General features: G+C 38.1%; 1 protein-coding gene and 1 long non-coding RNA gene across 6 annotated transcripts in view; one reads left to right on the top strand and one right to left on the bottom strand.

Moving 5' to 3' along the window:
* The window catches only part of LOC105670394 (uncharacterized), a 181,398-nt gene extending 173,311 nt beyond the window's left edge, over nt 1–8,087 (top strand). For all 5 annotated transcript variants that reach the window (XR_010889101.1, XR_001100425.2, XR_010889102.1 and 2 more), the window contains one exon: nt 5,065–8,087. This is a non-coding gene — a long non-coding RNA (uncharacterized lncRNA). The remainder of the gene's footprint in view (nt 1–5,064) is intronic.
* Nucleotides 8,088–10,577: 2,490 nt separating this feature from the next.
* LOC105670391 (lachesin-like) overlaps nt 10,578–25,284 on the bottom strand; it is a 67,834-nt gene continuing 53,127 nt past the window's right edge. Inside the window, exons 7-10 of the mRNA XM_012363896.2 lie at nt 23,355–23,492; nt 23,126–23,248; nt 20,865–21,035; nt 10,578–18,626 (exon numbers count right to left, since the gene is read on the bottom strand). Of these exons, the coding sequence (XP_012219319.1) occupies nt 18,322–18,626; nt 20,865–21,035; nt 23,126–23,248; nt 23,355–23,492 (737 nt within the window). The 3' untranslated portion in view covers nt 10,578–18,321. The remainder of the gene's footprint in view (nt 18,627–20,864; nt 21,036–23,125; nt 23,249–23,354; nt 23,493–25,284) is intronic.

Genomic DNA, 25,284 nt, shown 5'->3' with positions numbered 1-25,284 from the left:
ACTTGGAAATTTTCCTAGGCCCGAGACAAAAGTGAGCAAGCCCGCGGCGGCTCTTTTTTACCTTCGCCGCGAAATCATCAATCTTTTCCCGCTTCCGACCTTCGTCTGCTCGCGATCCTGTCGATCAATTTTGAAAAGCGTTTATGCCCTGGTAATGTTCGCATCGATCTCGAAAAATCCATGTGAATAGATATATGTATACAAGTGCGAAGGGATTGGAATATTGATTTTAATATCGTAACTACTTGCGAGAATCTGCAGGTGACAAAACAGCGGGCGACAAATAACCTCCGTACAATTTTTACTCCGAAACAATAATTTTGCTTCAAAAATAGAAACTGATAATATCGAGTACATCGAGTTGAGACCAGTAAAGTACCGTAAATATTAATATATTATATATGTTTTATATATAAATGTAAATTAGATTTTGAGTACAAAATTTGTTTCCCTTTCTTTATTATTGAAAATATTTAGTGCGATGGAAGAAAGAATTGAACGTCGGACTATAGGATTATGCGTTACCGTAAACTAATTGGACGTATCAGTGCTGTAATACCAGTTCTCATGGTAACCATGGCAACTATTAGACGTGTTAATGGGTAATATATAAGAGGTTGCAGCACACTTCCCTTTCTCTCCCGCGCGAAATCGGTGCGCGATGCTGATTAACGAGGCTCGTCGAAGAAAGTGAACTCCGTCCATTGTGCCGCGGCATCAATGAGCCCTCCTCGATCATTTTCTTTCACTTCTCGAGTGCGTCCTCCTCTTCTTTGGGTTTGCGCTTGCCGTTCTCACTTTGCTCGCCGGACTCTCAATTCCAACTGTGCATTCGTCTCCCGGATATTCCGATTCCGTCGCGTCAATCGATAACTTCCGATTATTCTCCAATCTAGAAAGAGAGATAAAAAGTGTCTTTTCCGCCGTTATGTTATGTCATTTGTTTGCAAATCACTATTCAATTAAAAACGGCTTGTGGATTTTTCGTGAAATTTAAACCATTTGTTGGATCTTTTTTACATCAAGTATTCCGTAAAATATTTATAAAATGTTTAAGCACATCTATCGCTGGAAAAAGAAACAACGAAACAACTTTCTAACGTTTTTCCTTCGTTTTTCTATTGTTTATTATGTGTGAACAATGATTCTTAAAGTAACGATTCTGTGGATGCTTGGTACAGCAAGTAGGGTAATTATATTGCTAATATAGTGTACGTCATTATCGATATTATCGCACGTAATGTAAACAACACTCTCTCATGACTGGAGTGCGGATAATGCACACGCCAAACAGAAACTTAACTTGAAACCGCGAAATTTGTGCAGAAAGCCGATATACACGTACTTGAAACTGTAAGGTTGATTATTACTTATTCCATTTTGTTGTGAAATAATTACACGGTCTATAATAAATAATAACAATGCTTCAAATGTTTTATTATGTAGAAGACAAAAATATAATTTATGATTTGTATTATTCCAATTTTTATCATTTTTAAATTGTCATTTTTATTATTTAGAATACAAAAGTACCTTTTTGTTTGTAATTTCTTGTTGCTTTAATTCATTAATTAATATTTCGTAATATGCAATTGAGATAAATATTCATGACTAAGCAATATTGACAATACTTCGAATGTACATCGGTTAAAATTTAACAAGCTCGCTGTTTGTTATGTCGATAATCTTCAACGTAATAAAAAAAACGCGACACGTGGAAATTGCTGAGTACGAAGAGACTCTTGTCGGCGCCGTGAGTTTAGTAATTGTTCGTTCTCTCCGCATGATTGCTACAAAATAAAAAGACGATAGCAACTCGATGCGTCACGTGATAACGAGTATACAAGAGAGATAAAATCGTTTGCACAAACTTCACTTGTCGTCGTAAAGAAATTCGCAAATAAAAATACTCACTTTTTTTATAATCTGAAATACCATTTTTTCTCAAAATAAATAATATTAAAATCAATATTATTACTCAAATTTGTTTAAATAGAATCATATATTTAATACATTTGCTTCCTACTTTTATTTTAGTCAAAAAAAAATTGTACATTATTTCTGCGATATAAAAACTTGACACATTTCACTTTACTTATATTTGTTAGTTAAATTTTCTTTACTGCAAGCACTATGCAGATGCAGGATATAACGATGCAGAACGTTATTGGCACTAGGACTTTAATAGCACAGTCAAGAATTTCCACCGTTAGCTAAAAATATGTGAATTGCACTGTAACAATTTAATATTACATTTCTGATATATGCCGTTATTTAAAAATATTATAAAGATAATTCTATTACGGAGACTAGCATAATTGTGTTATAATAATCTAATGATATTATTTTACCATGCTAAGTAATTTGCAATTGCAATCTCTATTTTTGTTTTTTCACAATTTATGCAACTTGCACTACGTAAATAGAGTTTCGACGATAAAGCATTTCATGTAAAATAGTTTTTCAATTGCTTCTAATATAATCTCTGCTATACTACCGCTATATTTTTGTTATTACATTTTAGATCGATATTATTTTCGATATAAATATGGATATCCGGTGGGTATTTCAAACAGCGTAGCATTTTGCAAAACCGTTTCTTTCTCAATTGTAAACGGCACTTCACATCGCGATGCCATCTCCGCGCGTACTTCTATATTATAATAAATGTCATATAAATACAAGATGCGATATTAAAACTGGCGCGAATTTCCGGCAGGCGACGGAGAGAGTCTTTCGCCTTTGCCGTCGATGCAATCCCGAGCCGGCACGTCGGCGAAAAGTCTAAACAAATATTTGCCACGTACTGGCCAACCTGCTCTATTTGCATGCATGTACGGAAGGGGGGTGCGCGCACAAGCGAGGATATATTGGTTTACCTACTGAAATATTCGGCCGTCTGTCAGCCAGTGTAAATCTCATTCATAATAATGACGCTCTGTGCATCTTCTTCTTTTTTTCCTCCCCTTTTTCTATCTTTTTCTTCTTCTTCTTCTTCTTCTACATGTTCCGATTCTCTTTTTTGCTTATCATTGTTGATAATCCGGCGCGGCTCTCCAAATTTATTTATTTCTTTTTCTATGCACTTTTTACGAGTGGCAAAATGCGATCAAATTAGTATCTTTCTATGTTGCAAAGTGAAATTTTATTCACTGGTTACAAAGTGCTTCTCGTGTGTCATTTTTCACTAACTGTATCGAAATAGGTCGTCCTTGAGAAGTGAGGATGGCAAGGCGCATAACTCAGGATTACTTTTCTCTGCGTGCGAACGAAATCGTCTTATCACCGAGTGCTGGTTCACTAGCAAGAAAGATGTTGAGTTCACACACGTAGAAATTCGCGTCACATTGTCGGTTGAAAACGGAGTCTTAAAATAGTAACGCTAAATATTTATGGCTATAAAAATTCCATAGTATTGTTGTGACGTTCATAACGTTTATATGCGTGCCAATTTATTCGTGCATTTGCGATCCTTGCATTTTTTCGTGAATTCTACCCTTTTCCAGCGAATGTTAAACGTCGTTCTATCGACAGCCGGATTATTCATTACGATCGATTTTATTAATTAAAATGCTATGTCCAGATATCAGAAGTCATATCCGTTCTAGAAGTGGACGTATCACAAGCGGTCAGCATACCAATCGGAAAGAAAAGAAGGTCGAGATGCAATTTATCGCGTCAATCGTGACAGCCAATCGACAGTCGATTATCATGTCGTCAACACGTAGAAATGGATCGTATATTATCGCGTTCTTCTTCTTCTTAAAGCCCTTTTAGAACTCTTTGCCGAGAGTTACGAGATTGCGATGAAGACTCTGATCAACAAAAGACAAGACGTAGTTAATTAAAAATTGCTGTGACACGTTGCGACTGTTCAGAGAAATTAAATAGGGATTTGCCTTGACTTTGTGTTGGCGCAGCGTACTATTTAATTTTAAACTTATTGTTTGATATTAAACTGACAATGTTCATTTGTCATCACTTTTTATATTTTTTAAAATTATTTTTTTGTTTGTATTTTGTTTACATCTCATATTTTATAATTTATTTCTATTTTATTTATAAACTCGAATTTAAAAATTTTTTTTTTTTCAACAGTTTTTGTTTAATTATTGTCATTTTTAACTTAATCGAAAAATGTAGATCAATGAGTGCAGACAGTAACATCGCAAATTAAGAATCAAAATTCCTTTATTATAATTGTTATCTTTGTAACACCGGAACCTCCAAATTTTCGCGCGAAATTTGCATTGGGCCCTGTAAACCGTTAGAGTTAGAAGGATAATTTTAGCCGGCGGGCAACAACGGAATGGAAATTTGAAAGACGGACCTCGTTGGCGGATGAGATATTCTCGTGGTAATAATCGTCCGCATTTCAACGTGCTCTGCTCGCCGGAGTTAATCAAACTCCAAGAGTGAGTAGAGAATTTGCGACTGCGGACGACTGCGCGTCAAATGCGGTCCACTGTCGTTGAAACGACAGGCGACGTCGCGTCTTGTCGTGTCCCGGCACTTGTACCAATGATTTATTTAATAGTCTTATATCAAGCATTCCCGTCGAAAATCGATCGCCATTGAAAATCAATATTCAAGCGAGTTATTGTCGTACAATACTGAAGACACGCGGACTTGAGATATAATTAGATACTAATTGAAGATTCTTCTGGAAAAGCGACCCTTACTTCTTTAAAATGGAGAAAAATGGAGTCACGAATGTCGTGCTTATTAATATATACAGCAGTTTACGACTCGTTATTTTTAATTTAGAGAATCAGGCATCTTTTTTAAACAAGTAAAGCGTATGTAAAGTATTAAGTAATATAAATATTAATTATTTATTTATATTTTTCATATTTGATGTGATGAATAGTCGAGCTTGATATTAAAATTTAAATAAACTGTAAAATCTCTTTGAATTAAATAGAAAAAGCAAGATTCTATTATTTATTTATGCGTTTTGCATCAAACCGAGAACGAAATGAAAGACAACATTAGCTTGCGAATCGAGAGATATTTTTTCCGTAATTACTAACCGAGTCGATTTGTACTTTTGGCGTGTTCCAGGTGGACAAAACGAGAGAGGAAGAAAAAATTCGTCGCACGCGTAGAAGTGATTACAAAGAACGATATATAAATACAGCGAAACTACGAGGGACCAAAAAGCGTAAGTTGTCATTCCGTTTTTGTTTTTTTTTTTTTTTTTTTTGTTCTTTTTGTTGAAAATGCGACGCATTTAATGTCTAACGAGAGATGAGAGATGGTCTTTTCAATCTGCTGCTTAATAATTACGGACATATTACCATTTGATTATTCTGCATTTCCCGGTAGAATTGAGAAAACTGGAACAAGAAAAAGAAAATTGTGACATGCATTGATCCATCGATAAAAGAAGCATAACGGACATAGTACGGGAAATAAATCGGGTCATCGAGCGACGGAATGTAAATAAAAAAATTACGAAATCTTCTTTCTCTCTCTCTCTTTCTATCTATCTATCTATCTATCTATCTATCTATCTATCTATCTATCTATCTCTCTCTTGTAAAATATAATAAGCTGGTATTGATTCCGAAACATCTTTTTAGAATCAAATAGTTTGTCGATATTTCTGACCTAATTTTGCTGCAAATACTTGTACAGAAATGTTCAATGTAGAGATATTTATATTTTACGTATAGCATAATAAATTAGGAATAAGCACATGTTTACTTTATGAAATGTTTTACAGTAAACTATAAACAGATAAAATGTATCACGGGATCACTTATCTATTTTATGATTACAACATTTAAGTAAATTTGATTATTGAGTTTTGAAAGAGTCTTTCAAGTATTCTAAACGTTTTATTAACAATTTGTGATCAATTTTGATTGTATTATTACATATGTAGTCATTTTTTTAAAGTTATTTCTACGAGACGAAGAAGAAAAACATTTATATTCTGAAATTATAAAATCATAATATTTCATAATTGGTAAAACTTTATCACTTATCTACAAACATTTTATTTTGTTACTATACAAATTTCCTCGATAAATTAAACTTTATAAACTAGTTTATATATTACTCCAATGTGATATGTAACATTTATTGTTAGAAAACACGTACTCTGAAAACAAAATTCAAACTTTTCAAATTTATCTTTGCATATATATACCGTTCTAACGATTGCTGTTCGAGATTCTTCTTTATTTTTGCGGGTTAATCAAATCGGGAAAATGAGTCGAGGATTCGCGTACGTGTCGCTCGAGGGATGCCGAACCCATCGCATGCGCAACACCGAGAAAAGGAAAAGGGTCTGGATGCAATTTGCCACCGTCGACCGTGACGACCCTGCCGAACGACGATAGTCAGACGCGCGAGGACTGTTCTCCTATAAAGGGGGGACATATAAATAAAAAAAAGAGAAAGAGAAACGTGGAAAACCGTCCGCAGAGGGAGGGGGGGGAGGAGAAGAGAGGTTGAAATAAAGAGCACGATAGAGGGGGGAGGTAAAGGTAGAAAAACAGAGAGAGGCAGAGAGACACGGAACGGCTTACGTGTACTTTCGCGGAAAAGGACCTAAACAAAGTCCGGTGCGCATTACTTTACGAGCGCGGAGGGACGTGATCCATCTCGTCGTTAATGCGACGTGAAGAGTCCTCATAAAAGGCTCGTGATATCTCCTTTCGTCACCTGAGCAGAGAGCGTCTGGCTAATCCGAGATGGAAGTGGTTCGACGACATAGCAAAGCCGCGACGTCGCAAATAAACGCTGCGCGAATTTCCAGGCCGAATTACGTGCCTTGTCTACTTGCTGATCCGCCGACGATTTCGCTGTTAGATGACATCGGCTGATGGTTTCGACAAAAAGCTAAATTGAGCGAGACTTGAGAGGCTCGTTGAGTTTATCTGTGCACTTGTGCACATTTATTTATTCATTTATATATGATTTATTCTTGTTACAGTGTGATAAAATCTAAAAGTTATTTCAACTACATCGTTTATGAAAACTTTACTTAATGATGAATGGGTGAGTCGATAATCTATTCTTGCAACAGAAATTACAGTAACTAATATGTAGATGCAATATGTACTGGTTTATTCAGCAATCTTAATTAAACATTCCGGGTGTCAGTCGGAAGATTCGATCGAGATTATTAGTTCTCGTTGTTGCTAGCACGCCAATTGTTAGCATTTCCGGTCGATGCCTCGAAGGGAAATTCCTCGGAGTGTACGCTATAAGGGAAACTATGTGCGTAGAATTTCGTGAATTTCCAGGTCTACGGGATAATCATCTTATGAGTTGGCTCGAAGAATCGATGCGCACGAAACAATATTATTGCTTAATGTTATTTATTAAAAATATATTTGCGAAATTTCTTATATACGTAAATTGATCAATTATGATTTATTTTTCGTGTATAATGTAAAACTGTTTAAAAAATCCTATATTAAAAAATAGCTTGCTTTTTTAAAAGAAATAACAATCACACACACATCAGTATAACATTTTTATTAAATAATGATTGCTACATTAAAAAGTAGAGACATCGAGTTTATTTGATGGAAAAGCAAACGATTAAAGCCTGAATCAATACAATTAATATTGCAAGATGAACTCTGCTGCTTCGTCTGCGTAATCGAAATCCGGTAAGGAAACCGGAGCCTATTTCCTAGTTGATGTTGTAATGTAAGCGCGGCGAAATTTACATGATTTGCTTCCAGCACTACTGCGGAACTGCGCATCTTATAGCGCATATCCCGTTCCAAATTTATTGAATACTGTAAAAAATATAAACCAATGCAATGAAAAATTTATTAAACAGGAATCGATATTCATAATGGTGCAATGATTATTGCTACTGTGTAATAAATATTCAGTTTCCAAATGATGGAAAAAATTGCAGTAAAGCAAAATCGAGTTTATGCAATGTCTTCAACACTCTTAAAAATCACATCTTAAAAGTTAAAATATTTTTAAATTAACAAATAAATTTTTTTTCAGTTTTTATTCTTTATATTTTTTATATTTTTAAATTTTTTTTTAGTTTGGCATTTTTGCAATTATTTTTCCTTGCTTTATATTTTTTATACGTTTATATTGATCTGTGAAGATAATTTTATAATAATTTTAAAAACGATTTGGCTAAAAGTATCAAATTAAAATCCTTGCCATATAACTTCAATATTCAATTACGTCCGCTTTACATGTATGATAGAAAAATCGATCGCAGGAATCAGATCCCGTCTTGCCAACGATAGTTGTAACGTAAGCTCGGCGAGAGTTGCGTCAAATGGCGCTGGCGAAGCAGCATATCTTATTAGAAACAAATATTCATGTCACATACCCGGCGCCGGCTGGTGCCAAGTGTTTGACTGTTACCCTACGCCGCACGTGCGTGAGAGACCAAAAGCGAGCCTGGCATATCTACCTATGTTTCAAAGAAGTTTGAAATAATATCGAACGAATTTTTCCATTTGACCCGTAACTCCCTCCCATCCCGCCTTTCCCGCCCGTCGTCGCGTCGAAATCCAAATAACCGACCACAGTGCATGTGTACTTTCGTCCACTCTCGCTGGACATATTTTCAAAGTACAGTCGAGACGACTTGTATTTGACGTAAATATTCGAAAGTAATATTGTGTCATTTTTTTTTAATATGCAATGCGCAAAAAAACCGCAGTCTAAAACATATATAAATCAACGAATAAAACGCTATTCTCGACGATTCTAATGCTTGCAAAATGTCACGTTACAGAGAATTATTTCTAATAATGTCATTTGTGATATTTTAATACGTTGTTTTTTTTGTTTACTTTGCTTTTTAGATTACTTTTTGTTTTTCAATATAAAGATGCCCGAAATGCAGAAGCCCAATAAAGAAAATGTGAATTTTTAAATACTAAGTTTACCAAATTTTATAGTATCAAATTCCAGTGCTTAAAATTGAATAAAATGTATATTTTAACATTCTGGACCATTTCCGAACCATTTTAATATATATTGATGTACATTTTATTCATTTTTATGTTTTAGAATTTTATATCAAAACATTTGGTAGACCTAAAACTTTAGAATGTACATTTTCTTTACTGCGATGTATTGAAATCTTATATTTTGAAGAAAGAAATGGTCCAGAATTCTAAAATATAAGATTTTAATGTTTCGCAGTAAAGTGCTAGGCCTATCAAATGTTACTATAGACGATTTCAAAGCATAAAAATGAATATTTCAGTAAATGTACATTTTACTTTAATAACAATACCGTTACCGTTTCGTTTCTATAATTATACTTTCATATTTCAATAGTGATAAAAATCATGAAACAATTGACATTAAAAAATTATTTATAACGGACATCATTTTTCTGTATTGCAATGAGATTGATATTTTATAGGTACGAAAAAAGACGCAGTCTATCGAAATGAAAATTTCAATTTACTAATAAATGACGACCAAACACAGTGTGCATATAGAAATAGAAGTAATATGATGGGAAAACATTTTCTCTTTTTATTCGCATATTTGCACATTTTATATATTTAAAAGTGGATATTTAATTTCAATCAGGCAATGTGTGTAAAAGTTATCATTATACAATATCGATACTTACAATAAAATACATTTTTGAATATAATATTTCATATTCTGCCTCTGTTACACAATAAATTATTGTAAAGACAGGATCAGATATTGCATTAAAAAATTACACACTTTATAAAAATATCGATAATTTATGTTCAAATATGAGTCTAACAATTTTTCTTAAGATTTTGAAATCAAATCTCTTATCGAAAATCGACACTGAACAAATCGATCGTTTACTAACTTTGATGTGAGATTTCACTATATCTTACGCAAAGTATCGTAGAACATATTACTTAGCTTGATAAGAAAGTGAACTCTTTTAGATTAACGAACAGAAGTTCCAGGCGAGCTCTTCTCACAGCTTCCGCGATTCGGAAAGAATTCGCGCTCAAACCTCTTTGTCGATCTGCAGATCCCGAATTCTTCTTCCGCTTGACTTTACGAGCACGTATACGCAATATTAAATTCCGGGAGTATATTAAATTATCAACACATGCATTTGAGATAAATCGCTATGCAGCATCTTAATATTTTACTAGATGTGCTCCATCACTTTGGCTAATTATTTATGATTCGTATCGACAAAACTAATACAAATTTCCATTGTATATTATTTTACTATTATCAGAAAGTTTTTTAAAATTACAACATTTCATTGTTTTAACTTTGTGATGACATTTTAAAACTGATAATTTATATTACTAAAACTTTTATTTTTAAAAGATATCAGAATGCATGTCAATATGTCAAATTTTAAACATTTTACCTTACCTTAAAATTTGAATCTTCTCTGATATGCAAGACGTCGCGAAAGAGCTAAAATATGTGACAAAAGAAGATAACAAGTTAAATGTAATTAATAAAGTATAAGATTTCTGTCGGGATTATCTACGGGAACGTAATTGTGCGATTTCAAGACAAAAGAATCTGGAACACAGTGATATTATTAACAATAGTAGAAGTAAGGATAAAAATACAAATGGATTTGCGCAATAATATATACAAGGTAACACTTTATTGGCAGCTTCATATGCGACACGAAGCTTCGTTTTTATTCCGCCGTGATACTTGGTTACAGTATGTTCACAGTTATTTACAGAATTACTCTCTCCACTAACTTCTTACATGATTATATTTATACAATCCGCGTCACTCGTCATTAATCAATCTTCGTTCACCGAAGTGATCGATCGCGCATATTCATACAGTTATACAAAATTACACGAGCGCTATACGTCGCGCGTCGGGGAAAGAAAGACGCCGTCGAAAAATCATATCGAACACCACTACGACTTCGCAGTTATTGTTTATACAGGAAGGTAGCTCTTACGTTTGGTATACATTGTCAACAGTCGAACGTTTGCTCACACGAGCAGCATCTCGTCTGCGAGATAGCGACTCGCGTGACGCCGAATTCGTTCGCACACGAAACGATTGTCCCATTTAACAACGCGGCAACTTTTTTTCTCTTAATGTACAAGTTGAATCGATTTCGCTTATTAACGAAGACAATGCAGTTTGTTTAACTTGCTGCTTAAACACTCATCGAGAAGCGCGCAAGCACATTTCGTACCCCAGTAATTTCTTAAAGCACATTTCCGCCTCGCGAGGTATTCTCGCCAGGACCGTGGTGGTCCTGGAACATCGGAATTCATATGAACCAAACTAACGCGCCTCTTCCTTGCAATCGCGTTCAACTTTTATTATTTTACGAAAAATATACAGTACATCGTATCGATCGAAACGTAATAAGAAAGCAACTTTGTGTAGTTAACACGAGAAGAGCCGATACATTTATATTTGAACTGCAATTAAAAAAATATTTCTTTTTTAAGAAACGTTTTCTAATTTTTTATTAAGAAAAAGAGAAAATCTAAATTTGCAATAGATAAATAAAACGTTAATAATACATTTTGCAATGTATGAATATTTGCTGGATAAAAATCTTTTCTACATTTTAAGTTAAGTACTTTAGTTCGAATTTTACTTTTTTATTCTAATTTTTTTAATTTTTAAAAATTTATATTTATGAAATAATATGTGATAAAATTTTGTTTTTGTTCTAAAGTAAAATCACAAATCTATAATATAACTCTTGCTTCTTTTTTATGAAAATATTTTACCAGTAATGTAAATTCCAATTTTTGCTTGTTATTTTTAATACGATCAACGATATGTCTGGATTACAGAGATATATGCAATGAACTGATGTTCGAGTTATTTTACCACAGGCTCTTCTGATGTTAATTAAGACTTATAATACCTAAAGCTTTGCGGCGCCCGGTGAGAGGATGGGGAGTGGTTTAGATATTCCTTAAAGGGGGCTGAGAGAAATCATCCTTCGCATCATGCACACCGCTAACAATTTTTTACGTATTCCAAGTTCTGTTTTCTCGTATTGTCTGATATTGCAGTCTAGAGGAATATCTGGAAGCGCGAAAGAGGAGGAATGAGCCGACCGTAGGACTCGCCGAGTGGCAGTGATGCACAGTTGCCAGATAACTGTCAGTAATAATTTCCACGGCAGGCGACTTAGAAATTTTCGTTGGGGTGACTCACGGTTTTATATCCCCGCGTGCGTAGAAAATTCATCAGCAGCTTTCGCGCGAGAATGTTTTTTCCCCGGTTACATCCATAATACATTTCACTTCCCGAACTGTTGTATATCCCGATGCTGTCCGTCACTGAACTCAAAGTCGGAAAATAAGTCGCAAAAAGTATCCGATTATCCGTGCGTCTCGGGAGCAAATACTCATGTCATGAGAAGTCCATAGTGAATAGCATGATCAGTTATGAAAAACATGGTTTCATCGCGTGAATAAAAATACAATTGTTCTAATCCTTCTTATTTGTTAATTTCATAGAATTTTTGTATTCACGAAATAATACGAGAAACTTCCGTCTCTCAAAGTAAAATCACTAATATAATATGATTTTCGCTTTTTTTTTCCTTTCTATTAAAATATTACACCAGTGACGTGAATTAAAAATACTTTATATCAATTCTGTCCCATGTAAATTCAATCCAACGTATCCTCGGAGCTTGTCGGTTGAAAACCATTACTACAAGAAAAGCAAAAAATTCCAGAACGAATATTTGGATTTTTGAGCTTTTTTGCAATAGCGTTTCGATAAAGAAAATATGATGTTATTTACGACTCAATAAGCGTAAAGAAACTAACGGTTGCAACAAGCCGTGCTGCGAAACATAGAGTAAATAAAAGAAGAGCTACGAAAAAGATAAGCATGGGTGCATAGTGGAACAAAAAGAAATGAAGATAGTTCATAAGAATCGTATCGTGCATCGACGTCTATGTGAAAAAATATTTATAGAGATAACATCATGTAAGTGGGATAAAAGAGCAAAATGAAATTTACATCACGCGAAGTATACGTATCAATGGAATATCGTAAAAACATTAAAAGATAAAAACATAGCATTATTTTACAATGCGAACGTAAATGCCAAAAGAGACAATCCATAGAAGCGATAATTCACGCAGATAAAAGGAAGTTGGCTAATTCTCCTTCTTCCGGACTCTCAAAACTTTACACCGGTTCAATCGACCCACTTAAGACTCATAAAACAAACTTCGCGAAACTGTTCGATCGTGTCGTAGAAAAATTCGAAAATCGCCTGGCAGTTAAAGCGCTAAAATATATCAATGCTAAGATGTCGAACTGAAGAGCTGTTATATCGAACAATATTATTTGTGTGAAATTAATAGAAAAAATATAGATATATGATTTAACAATTATTGATTATGATATATTGATTGATTTATAAAGTGACAAATTAAATTTAAGCGGATAATAATCGATTTAAAGAGTCTTTTTTACGCAAGGTGATTATTGCGGTTTCACGGTGGAAATGACATGAATCTGTGAATCATAAATAAAACAAAAGAGAGAAAAAAAATATTATTTATATGCAGGATATTTGTTCTTTGCGCGCAAAGTCGCGAGATAATTGATCACTCTCGTTGCAACAATGTGCGCGCCTCTGAAACCATACCCTTCGTCACGAAACAGCGTAACAAACCGAGTGCAAGCGTACAATAAACCAGCCGCCGTGCAACCAGCGCGCGTTCGTAACTATCCGCGCCCCCCATCCGCGTATATACCGCTTCCACGGGCTTACACGTCGTACCTCTCAGGACTTTAATAAGCGTAACCGGCGAGGATTAAGCAAACGGCTAGGCGGCAGGAAGCGGGGGGAAGTACCGAAATCTACGAGCGGCCATACGGGGAGACGGCTGAGAGTCGGCGCGAGGCGGTACCGCTGCTGCTGCAACTTTACAGGGACGACTTTGCACCGTAGTTCAAAAGGAACGGGTAAGCCCGTTTGGAAGTCGTGCGAAGGAGCCGTCGTAGGGCATCGCGACAACGACGACGACGACGACGACGACGACGACGACGACGACGACGACGACGACGACGACGACGATGAGAATGGAGATGAGGAAGGAGGGAATGAGGACGACAGGCGGAGGTAGCACCTCCGGCGAACCGTGAAATCCTCTTCACTTCGACTCTCTCTCCTTCGCCCGGTTCGATGGACCGTATATCTCACGCGGTTGTTCGCGCCGCCGACTCGTCGCGGCGGATAATAATACCGCACAATTACCCCGTGGATGCCGGAGTTGGCGAAAGAAGGGAAATAAAATCAGCATAAAGCGAGAGCCGCCAAATGGCGCGGCCTCGGCGCGGCGGGGCCTTCTAATGAAAGCGTGGGCGGCGGCGGTGGGAGGGGAGCGGGAGGCGGCGGTGGCCCTTAAATTAATTCACGATGAATTACGTCCGCGCCAGCTGCGCGGGCAGTTGTGTTTATTTATGGAGGAACTAAGATCTTCTTCCTAGTCCTTAAAGGCGGATTCGCCCTTATAATTTCTCACGGTGACCGAGAGAGAGAGAGAGAGAGAGAGAGAGAGGCGGCCCGCCCTTCTGTCGTTGCCCTCCCGCGTATCGCCGGCGAAAGGCGATAATCGTTTTGGAAGGCATTCCCTGACGAAATAAGAGGGAACGCGTTCGCGGCCTCACACGCTACGCCGGCCTGCCGCCAAACGAGCGCAATTTTTTTTTTTTTTTTTTTCGGCCGCCGAGAGAGCGACCATTCATTGGCTCTCGTGAGGACGCTTGAGGACGCTCCGCAAACGGGGCTTTTTTTCCGCAACTGTCCATTTCGACGTACGTTGCAATGACGAATATGGCACGTCGCATATTTTATCGACCGCCGCGGCGGGCCATTAGTTAATTGAAGAGCTCCCGAGAAAAACGTTGCAAACGACAAATTTCAGATGCAATAATTTAGCGAATGCATAACGATAAGATAATGGTTTTCCTAAAATATTACTCGGCACACGTATTTTATTATACATTTCGGAGTAATGTTTGCACGGATACTTTGTAATAATTTCGCCGTTGAAACGTTCCTCCAACATCGTCGTTAGTTCGAAACTGTGTACGATCTACTGCAGCGCGGAAACTTTGTTGCAGTTTTCACTTTGAAATTCGATAGGATAGTGAAAGGATTAACTTTCCCCCGCGCTTTTCATGTTAAAAAAAAGTTTACTCGATATTTTAGGAGTAATTAAGTGTGGCTGAAGCGATCACAGGCGAACAAACCGATCGGGCAGCTCGGGGACAAAAATGGTTTTCCACCGGAGATTGGGCGCGTACGATGCTCCTGCGAGGGAGCTGTCGGCGAGTTTGCGAAAACGAACCGCGGAGCGTAACGAGACGCAATTTCAATCGCCATAAAACTCCAAAATCGAGTACCCGCGGGAACGCCCGATTTATTTAGCAAGTGAATACAACACTGTTCTGGAGCGAGCGGTGCGTGACAACCGATGCGATCGATTTTATTATCCTTCCGCGGTCGTGCTAGATCCACTTTGCGGGGCCGCCATCCGAAAACATGGGGGATGGAGATCCGCAGGCGGAACCAGAACGGCCAATTTTGACACGCCATTAGATCACGACGTTCGCTGTTGCAGCATCAAGTGTAATTAGGCAAATTACTGTAGAAACCGAATATCAAGAGATAGCAATAATTGGAGTGGCTGGCTAAAGCTTTGACCGTAATTAAAAAATTTATCGACATGGAACGTAAGCACGCTATATGATGGAAATATAAAAATATTATTAGTATCGCTTTCTCTCTCTCTCTCTCTCACACACACACACACACACACGCGCGCTTTTTCTCGCTCTCTCTTCTCTCTTACTTTCTGTTTTTCTCTCGCACACTTCCTTTCACACACATGCATTCTGCACGCTTGCTCGAAGCAATTCGCGTCAGAAAGGGATCGCCGCTGATCTATCGAACACTTATTTGTTGTTTCGCTCGCATAGGAAATGCGTAATCGAAAATCGGTACCTGATCTTGGAACGTGCGATCGACGAAATTTTTCTTCGCCACTTGTGTTACATTTTGATTGCATTGCTCCTAAGTAATTACAAGTTGTGATTCATACGTAACATTTATACTCTTATGAAATGTTAACTTGTAATTTCTTATATTTTTATCGATCATTTTATGGCAGCATTATACCGATTTCAAGTAAAATCAATTCAACGTCATATTTACACAGAGATCCGCAGTCTTTTAAAAATGTAAGTGCACGAGCAATCGGCGCAAGTCGCAAAAGTGTCATTTGCATTATTATGTATCATATCCATTACATCAGTTTGACGGACACAAGTTATTGAATTTATTGTCTTGCCATTAAGCTGATTGACAATTACTGTAAACTATTTCACTTGTGTTCACTTTATTTATAGAGTATTAATCAATAGTCAAAAATGTAAATCTTTTAATCACGTTTTAATGTGTCTTATAAATTATATTACTGTCATATGAACATTCTTTTTTTTTTCTTTTAGAAAACACAATTGCCAAGTGCATATACTTATTCAGCGTTGCTTTTAAGCTCGAGATCAATCGAGGGCTTTAGATTTGATAGTCGCTGTTATTGGATAACGGTCTGAAGTAAATATCCGTCGAATATCGTTCAATTTTATTTTAACCGGAAAGTTCTAATATCGAGGGTCATTCTCGAAAGCTAAACTCTCAAGTGAACGGTCATCGAAAACGATCTCTTCACTCCGCTGCTGCCGCCGCGGCGTTTTGATATCAGGAGTCGCGTTCGGAAGGTAAGGCTCCGATATAAACGTTTCTCAAAAGTCACACTTAATTCCACGTTGAGAGTTTCGCTGTAAAGAACTGGCGAGAGCGTTATAAAAACTCCCGAGTGAACAGTCATCTTGGGAAAAAGGGGGAAAAAAAGAGGAAACTTTTGCGGAAGAGGTACGATCGCACGTCCGTGATCGAGGCCGCGCGTGGTGAACAACTTTCGGGACCGCTCGCCCGCGATCGATCGGTCCGCGATCGAGAGCGTCCGTCAAAGCAGGACGACGTGGCGCCTTTCCTACTTCCGGGTCGAACTCATTTAAAGCTGTCGATAACTTTAATCGCGATACATATTCTATTACACCGGCGGTAATCGTAAGGGCTATCTACGGAACGTTACACCGCTCGCACGCGATTGCAGAGCGCAGCGAAGGTGACGGAGAGAAGGGGAGGAGGGGAATGGCACAAACGTGTTAGTTACCCTGACGTGTCAGTGTGCACACATATACACGTGCGAGCGTGCTCGTATATGATACACGTACATATATACACATCACGCAGATTTATTGCCGCCGAAACTGAGGAGTTATGCACCTGATTCTTCGATCCGCGCGAATATTGCCGAGGACTATCGTCACTTGGAGATATGTCTCTTTCTCCTCTGTCACTGTCCGTCTGTCACTGCCCTTCAATCTCCACCGCTCCGTTGTCTGCTTCCCCACCCCTTGCCCCGTTTATCAATTCTCTTTTCTTCTCGTTGTAACATCGATCACGATTTATCTAAGCGTCGCCTGTTCGCAGAGCGCATCTTAATCGGTCGCTGACGATTTGATTCGATAATGCATTCTACATAATTCACTGTTTCTAGAGACTGAAGAAATCAATTTCACGTAAAATTGGCAATTTATTAATCAACTACGTAGCTCAATTTTGCATAGAAGCGAAGAAAATCTAGGGCGCATTGTTTATAGTATCAAAAATAGAACCGAAATTTGATTCTCGATAGAATTAATTCAGCACTCACCGGTCGATATTCCTCGGTGCAACCGTCAACGATCGAGACATGTCCTGCGACGCATGCCTCCTGTCCCGCCTGATTCATCCCTTCTGCGTGCTTCCGATCCATTGATTAGGTCTACGAATTACGAATAAGCCACTCGGGGAAGACGATACGCCGTGATTGGTGGCGGCGGCGGCGACGGCGGCGACTTAAGCCCATTCGAAGTTGTTTTATCTGCGTTAAAATCGAGCGAGCTGTTGAATAACCAATGAAGATTGAAACTCGCGGACCTTTGCCTTAAGCGGAGAGTCGGGTGTGAAATGCACTACGCGATGTGATTTTTTTTCATTGATCGTTTGAAATCGAGGTGACTCGTTCTCGAAAATTTGACAGCCCAGCTGCAATGATGAATCGTGCTGTGGGTCGCGTTCTGTTATTTTTTGCGCTCGCCGGAATTTGCAACGGAAACAACTTCGAGTGTCGATCGCGTAACACCGCACTCCTCGAATACGAATTACGTCGTCGCCGAAGTTGCGACACGCGATCGCGGGGGCGCTGACAGCGTATGCGTCGATCCGATTCTTTAGAATTCCTCGGCTCTTTCCCGCTCTTCTCATCATCACCACCACCAGCATCTTCGGCAGACAATCACGAGCGACACCAGCGGTGACAGGGCAATAGACAGCCGTCGCGGATATGGATCAGCGCTCGAGCTGGCGTTAATCGCCGGTCGTTTCTTGCCGTTGCGGATCGTGGAGGACGGCGTGACGAGCGACGGGCCCATGTGACCGTGGATCGTGTTGTCCACCGCCAGCGCCTTGTTCTCCGCCTTGTCCATCTCCGCCGAACCATACACCGCCTCATCCTCCTCGTCATAGAAATGCGGATACGACACCGTCTGTGTCTTTGCCGGCCCGGAGATCTCTGAAACAGACGGAAGAAACGCGGTTTCGATGGAGAAGACAAAATAAAAAAAAAAAAAAAACGCTCGCGGTTGTGTGATCAAATTACACGCGCTCTTAGCGCCCATAGTTTTCGGGAAGAAATATCCGCGAACAATGAGGAACCGCTAGGATTGTGCCCAGTGATTATTGAATCGTTAATTAGCAATACAATTTGTGTTATTAAAATATTATAATAAGAGAAATTTATATCTATAATCGATGAGTTTATGATTATGCGGGGGACCTGTAGCGACATGTATCGCTATGACGCTTGAACGAGAGTGAACCAAAATTCCTTCTCTTTATCGTATTGTTTGAAGAAGTAGCGATATTGCGAATTTATCGACGCTTATTCACGAATTCTGGTTCGTGCAAACTTTCTCCACTGAGAATTTCTTGACTAAAGGAAAAAGAGTCGGAGTGCTCGGAAATATAAAACTGCTCGATCCATATGCGTGCTGTTCTTATGCAGGGTTTAATACAAAAGGGAGAGGGATGAATGGTGGACACACGCGTACATCCTTGTGTACAACTTGTCTTCGAAAGTTTCTATCAAACTTCAGTAGAATATTCCGCGACATGAATTTCGACACGGTTGTCCCTCGGTGAAAATCGATCGGATTATCGTTTCTGGCGAAGTTGAGATTTTTGACTTTGCGAAGTTGCGATTAACGGCGGCAGGGAATGGTTGGAAACGCGAAGAGACGAAGCCATTTCGTGGACCGTCAGCTTTAAATTCACGTACGCAAATACGTCGCCCTTACGCCCGACGTGTATCGGACGGAGACTCCGCTCTCGAAATCGATGTGTATCGATGGATCGATAACACGCGACGATTTACGAACGCGCCGGATGTGCTGCACTCGCCAACCTTATCTCCTTAGCTCGCCGTCTCTTACACCCCAGGGAGGGAGAGTTGCAAGCTAGCCGAGAAATCTGACATGGCGCGCGCGCGCGAAAAGATGAGGATTGACCGAAAGGCGTCTGCCGTTGATGCAGAGGCAGATCCCCCGGAGATTTCCGTCCGCAAAGTGACGATGCTTGTAAACGCGAGGCCGTGTTTGCCGTGAGGGGAAAACCCTCTTATTCCTATCATCCCGCGATCAGTCACGACGGTGGAAGGGCGCGCGGGGCGCGCGTTTACGCGTCAGCGCGAGCAACAATTTCCACACCGGGCTGGCTGCCTGCCGGTGGCGGAGGACTCGTTAACCTCGCGACCTACCGCATTAATGTAGGAATAACAGGTCGTGCGCGAGAGCAAATTCCACCCCTTGTCTCACCCCCCGCGGCGGTACGCAAGATACCGGTGTAACCGTGTTACAAGGCGCGGCAAAAAGCCGTTTCCGCGCCGTAATTCGTTCGCTGCGAGTAGTCGAGAGTCTTGTTACACAAATCGTTTAAGATCCTTTCGTTCGTGGCTACGCATAGACCTGTGCGCAGCATTTTCCACCGCTTGCGTAATGCTCCGAAAGTGCTTCTTGCTTCTGACGTCACGCTTTTCTTTGCTAAAACTGAAATCTGGTAATCAGCAGTTGTTCAACGTCGAAGATTACAGAAAGGATTTTGATGAATCAAGCTTGAGAAATGAAAGCTGATGTAACTGCGAACGTTATTCTTGGTTGAACAATATATACATCAATTTTATTTTCGCAGAATCTCGCGATCTAATTGCTGAGCATTTCATCAAGTTTGACGAAAATGGTGTTGTGATTTTTTAGACAATATTTCTTATAAAATATAATTCCGCATGAATTTAATCTTTGGTATTCGCCTGATATTGAGAAATTTTAGAGCCATGTTATCTCGAAGAAAGTGGTTATCGTCAGACTGTGTAGCGCGTAGAGAATTAATTCCGACACGGCACTTATAAGTAGGTATAATAATTCATCCGCGGTTTGCACACGGCAAACTTTTCACCGTCGACCTCTCCCGTGCAATTATCCGCAGGTCTATGCGCAGGTTTTATTTCGCGATACGAATCTTAATCCCTGGCGTTACGACTATCCGAGGAAGGTAAAAAGAAGGGAAAAAGAAAGAAAAGTCGGAGGAATCGGGATTATCCGCAAATGTACACGTGCATTGAAACGAAATGCAGCGCGGATAACGTAATTCTCCCCTCGTTTTGACTGCGTTCCGTCGAGTAATCGAATTACGTATTCTTTATGGGCTCGCCGAGGAACTCCGTTTGATAACGGTCGAAAACGCGCTGTGTACTCACCGTATAATCGAATACTGCTCTCGAACTCGCCGAGGGAATTTTTAGCCGCGCACCGGTACGTTCCCACGTCGTGTTTCTGCATGTTCCGGATGGTGAGAATCATTCGGACCTCGAACGGCGACTTGGGCACTGCCTGAACGTCGTATCTGACGCTGGATATTATCATTGCACCTTGAGAATAAAGCCGAGAACAGCCGATTGATTATTTCGATTTCCGACTAGGTACACACTGTACATTATTGCCCTTTGAGTTTACACACTCGGCAATTTTATTCGATCGTTTTACGCCGGCAACGGTAAATAGAAATTCATTATAAAATCACACAGGAAATTTCAGAGAGTTAATGTTTTATGCAATAGAGAAAAAAGTTCAAGTTTGAAGTAGATTTTACACAAATTTCTTGTGTGGCGTCCACAAAATACAAATTGTAATCATAATTTATACATTTTTTTCATACAATTAAAATTATGCAAAAAGTTTTTTTATTTGTCTGAATAAATTTTGCATCAATTTTTGGAATAAAAAATTTAAATATTATTTTGATTATTCAGTTTTTCTTCGATAACTGGGCGAAGCCTTCGAATATTATGCCACGCGTATTTTTGTTAGATTAATTATATATGCATTTCTCGAAATATTTCGATTAAATTCTGAAATATCTTCATGCACAGCAAATAGTTGAAGGTAAGAGGTTACATCTCTTGCTATAAATAAGACATCTCGCCCGTTTCCTACTGTGCTTTCTTATTACACGTTGAAACAGTTGCATATAATGGGAAACAAGTGAAAGGTATCTTCCACGCGAGACGAAATTGCATACGAATGCATTGGAGCGAGAAACTCGGGATAGCTAAGCGTGTGTTAAACCGGGAGGACGTCTGGCTCTTGCGAGGCGGAATCCACTGCGGGAATATTTCCGCGAGTCTGGATAAGTAGTATTCTCTCTTATATCTATCTAAAGTTTTCTTGAGGAATTCTGAGCCAAGTTATTACACGTCCATGCGATATGTCGCTGGTTGAAACATCAAGCGGTTTACGATACCGAAACAGTTGGCTATTCAAATTGGCTTGCGGTGGAAATACTTTTTGCCGTCATACTTTTAAAGAAGAGCCAAATTTCCGGAAATTTCACTATCTGTGTCGAAAAGTTTTTACATTTTATATTTTATTTATATTTTACATCCCTATATTTCGTCATATTTTGTAAAAAAGAAAAAAACATAACAGATAAAATTGTCTCGTTTTTTTCGTATCATTATTTATTCATAGAAATTTTATTAAGCTTTCAATTATGCGTATAAGTTTTCTCAAAGCTGACGATACGGAAATATAACGATACGCCCCTAGTATCGGAATCGCCTAAACTAAAGTACGGTCCATAATCGGATTTGTCTTGCGAGAGTAATTAACGTTTGAGCATTTCTCTGCGAGTTACAGTCGGTAATTAGTTAACAAACCAATCGTTGCAACGGACTGTACTACTTGCGGTAAACGGTGTGCTGGCCGAATTGCGACTATTTTACGCCGATCGAACTGCATTTGCATGAATTGAAAGATACTCCATGAATCATTATCAACATGAGCATTAACAGCAATGTCACAATTGATATTAATACATGTTGTTGACGGGAAAAAAGGAATCAATTAGTAATATAATTTGAAATGTATATTGGTATATAAATAATATAGATCATTATGATCATATCTTACGATTATTCATGAGAGTACAATCGAAGGAATATAAATGAATATAAATAAATTGTACTATTATGCGTAAAATGACAAAAGAAACTATAATCAAATACATTTACATTCATGTGCTCGTATCGCACTTTCTAATTTATTAAACACGATATTTTAAATTATTCGATATCCCGAATATCGTGATAGCAACCAAAATGCAATTTATAAAATCTAGAATCGATCTACATGCTAGTGATTATGACAGTATAAAAGTAATTCTGATAAATGTACCAATTTAACACAAAACCCTAATGAACAGTAAATGATTAAAAATACAAACAATATATTCCAACGATGCATACTGTTTAACGAAAAAGTCGACGAGATTGATAACAACAAAACACAATATCTTAAATATTGGACAAATTTTTTGTGAAGCCAAATGTCTCATGAATTGTGAAGCCAAATGTCTCATGAATTTAGAATAATTTTATTAGAACGCGTCGATTCTTCGTCAAAAAAAGTGTAATTAGCAAACTTGTAAAAATATTAAAAGAATAATCAAGTGTCCTTTCACCTTTGGGATCCTTGACCCAGTAGTTAATCGACATCGGAGACGCCTCGACGAAACATTCTAGATCCACGTCGGTCCCCAAGGGCGCCCCGACCAGCTGATTGGGCACGTGAATCATTGGCGGAACTGTAAATCGAAATAGGAAGATACGATTGCATTTCCAGCCAGCGCGGAGGAATCGAAGTACGCGGTATCCGGTTCAATGGCTCGGACAGTAATCACTATTACTCACAATGAACGTTGATGTAAATACGTTTGCTGACCGCGGGCGGTACCCCGTTGCTGGCGATGCACAGATAAACCCCCATCTCGTTTCTCGTGATCTTCGTCAGCTTCAGCTCCTCGCCGTGAAACTCGAGCACGGAAGACACTGAGAACGGGTAGATGTTAGAATCGAATAAGACTGAGAGCACACACCCATTCGGTGTACAGATCGCGCACGCTTTTCCCAATTTCTGTTCTTTAAACAAACTAAAGTTAATCTATTGAGCTGAAAATAAGTTTCGATTCAAGTTTCGAGCAAGCAAATTTGTTCTCATAATTTATTCTTATATTTTATACAGTACATGAATAATTAGATATAAATTTAAATTTCAATAATTTTCAGCAAATTAAATATTAATTACGAATTCATATTACAATATACATATAATACGGTGTTTAATAATTTTTTATTTTGAAGCAAATAATGCTTATGCAAACGAAAAAATTTAATTGATGAATGATTAATAAAAACTAATATTTGATTCGAATCACTTTCGATAAATTCGATTCATTGATAATTGGAAACAATAATTAACACAAAATTAGTAATCAACTTGAACACGCTTCTTTGCTCTCTTAAAGCTAATTTTCTTCTGAGAATCAAGATTAATTAAGGCACTTGTTTTTATATCGTTAGCGGACGCTAGTCGACAAGTTATTGTCCCTAGCTATTGTTATTTAATGGGAAGCAACCATTAAATATGGACGAACAGAAAAAGAACGTAAAGCGAATGACCTATTACAAAAGCGATGGTCGATAATCAATAAAACGACAAACGCGCTTAATGATATTATATTCACGCTAATTATGCTTTGCCGATATTTTATTATAGAACATGTTTCATTTTTGCATGTTACATATTGTTACGTATGCTAAATATATTTTAACGAATTCTTAATCACAATTTGCAAATTTATACATACGTTTAACAGTAATTTTAAAAAAACCACTAAAACAATATAAAAATTAACTCGTCGAATGCTGATTAATTTCTTAAAAGCTGTACTGTGGATTTGGGTAAAAAATGAATTGTTAACAGAATAAAAAAGTAATACAAACGCAATAGTTTCGTGAAATTTTATACGCGCATGTTGAAAAACGTATTAATAAAAATAAGTCTGTTTATTAAATTACGTCTCGTATATCATTCATTTTGAATATACATTCTTGAGTATATTCAGATGCAGGCAACGAAATGGCGCGCGCGGATAAGACGAGCGCAATTTGTTGCACCTGTACCTGTACTGCGGAATATCGTAAGCAAACGCACGAGCCCTCCTCACCTGCGGCCTCGTTACGCCACGTAGTAGTTCAGCTCGCAAAAACATCGATTTTCCCAAAGATCTCAAGACACACTCGTGTTTTCCGTCTCGCGAATTAATTACGTAGTACCAACGTGAGCGTTTGCGTTTTGCTCGCGTCCTAAGTTGCGCTACGAACTTAACCGAAGTAGCATAAAGTCTCAACGAACGACGCGACTCGTTCTCCATTCAACGGAAACTAATTCCTTGCAAGTAATATTTTATTCTTTATTCAATGTCTGGAAATTAGTTTTCCGAAAATATATTTCGGAGCAAGAAGTATAAATAAAAGATTCAATGGATAAAATCCATCAGGCGCAATTAAAGAAGAAATTTAAAAAATGAAAAAAAAAGGAAATGCATTTTTTAAAAGCTATTAGCTTGTCAAAAAGCTATTTTCTACTAGATGATATTTTTTTGAATATTGAATAACAGAGAAGAATTCTAGACGCGGAATTTTACGACTTTCGAAAATGCAGTTTATAAGGGAATCAAATCCAAAAATTATCATCGTTCTTCTATGCTCCTTTTTCCTCGATAGTTTAATTTGCAAAATGTTCGCACAACGTTAATTAAAATCGCGGTGATCGTGCGAC

The sequence above is a fragment of the Linepithema humile genome, chromosome 3 (genome assembly GCF_040581485.1).
Source record: "Linepithema humile isolate Giens D197 chromosome 3, Lhum_UNIL_v1.0, whole genome shotgun sequence".
Lineage (NCBI taxonomy): Eukaryota > Metazoa > Arthropoda > Insecta > Hymenoptera > Formicidae > Linepithema > Linepithema humile.
Note: the sequence above shows the minus strand (reverse complement) of the source record. Positions and strands in the feature narration are given on the sequence as shown.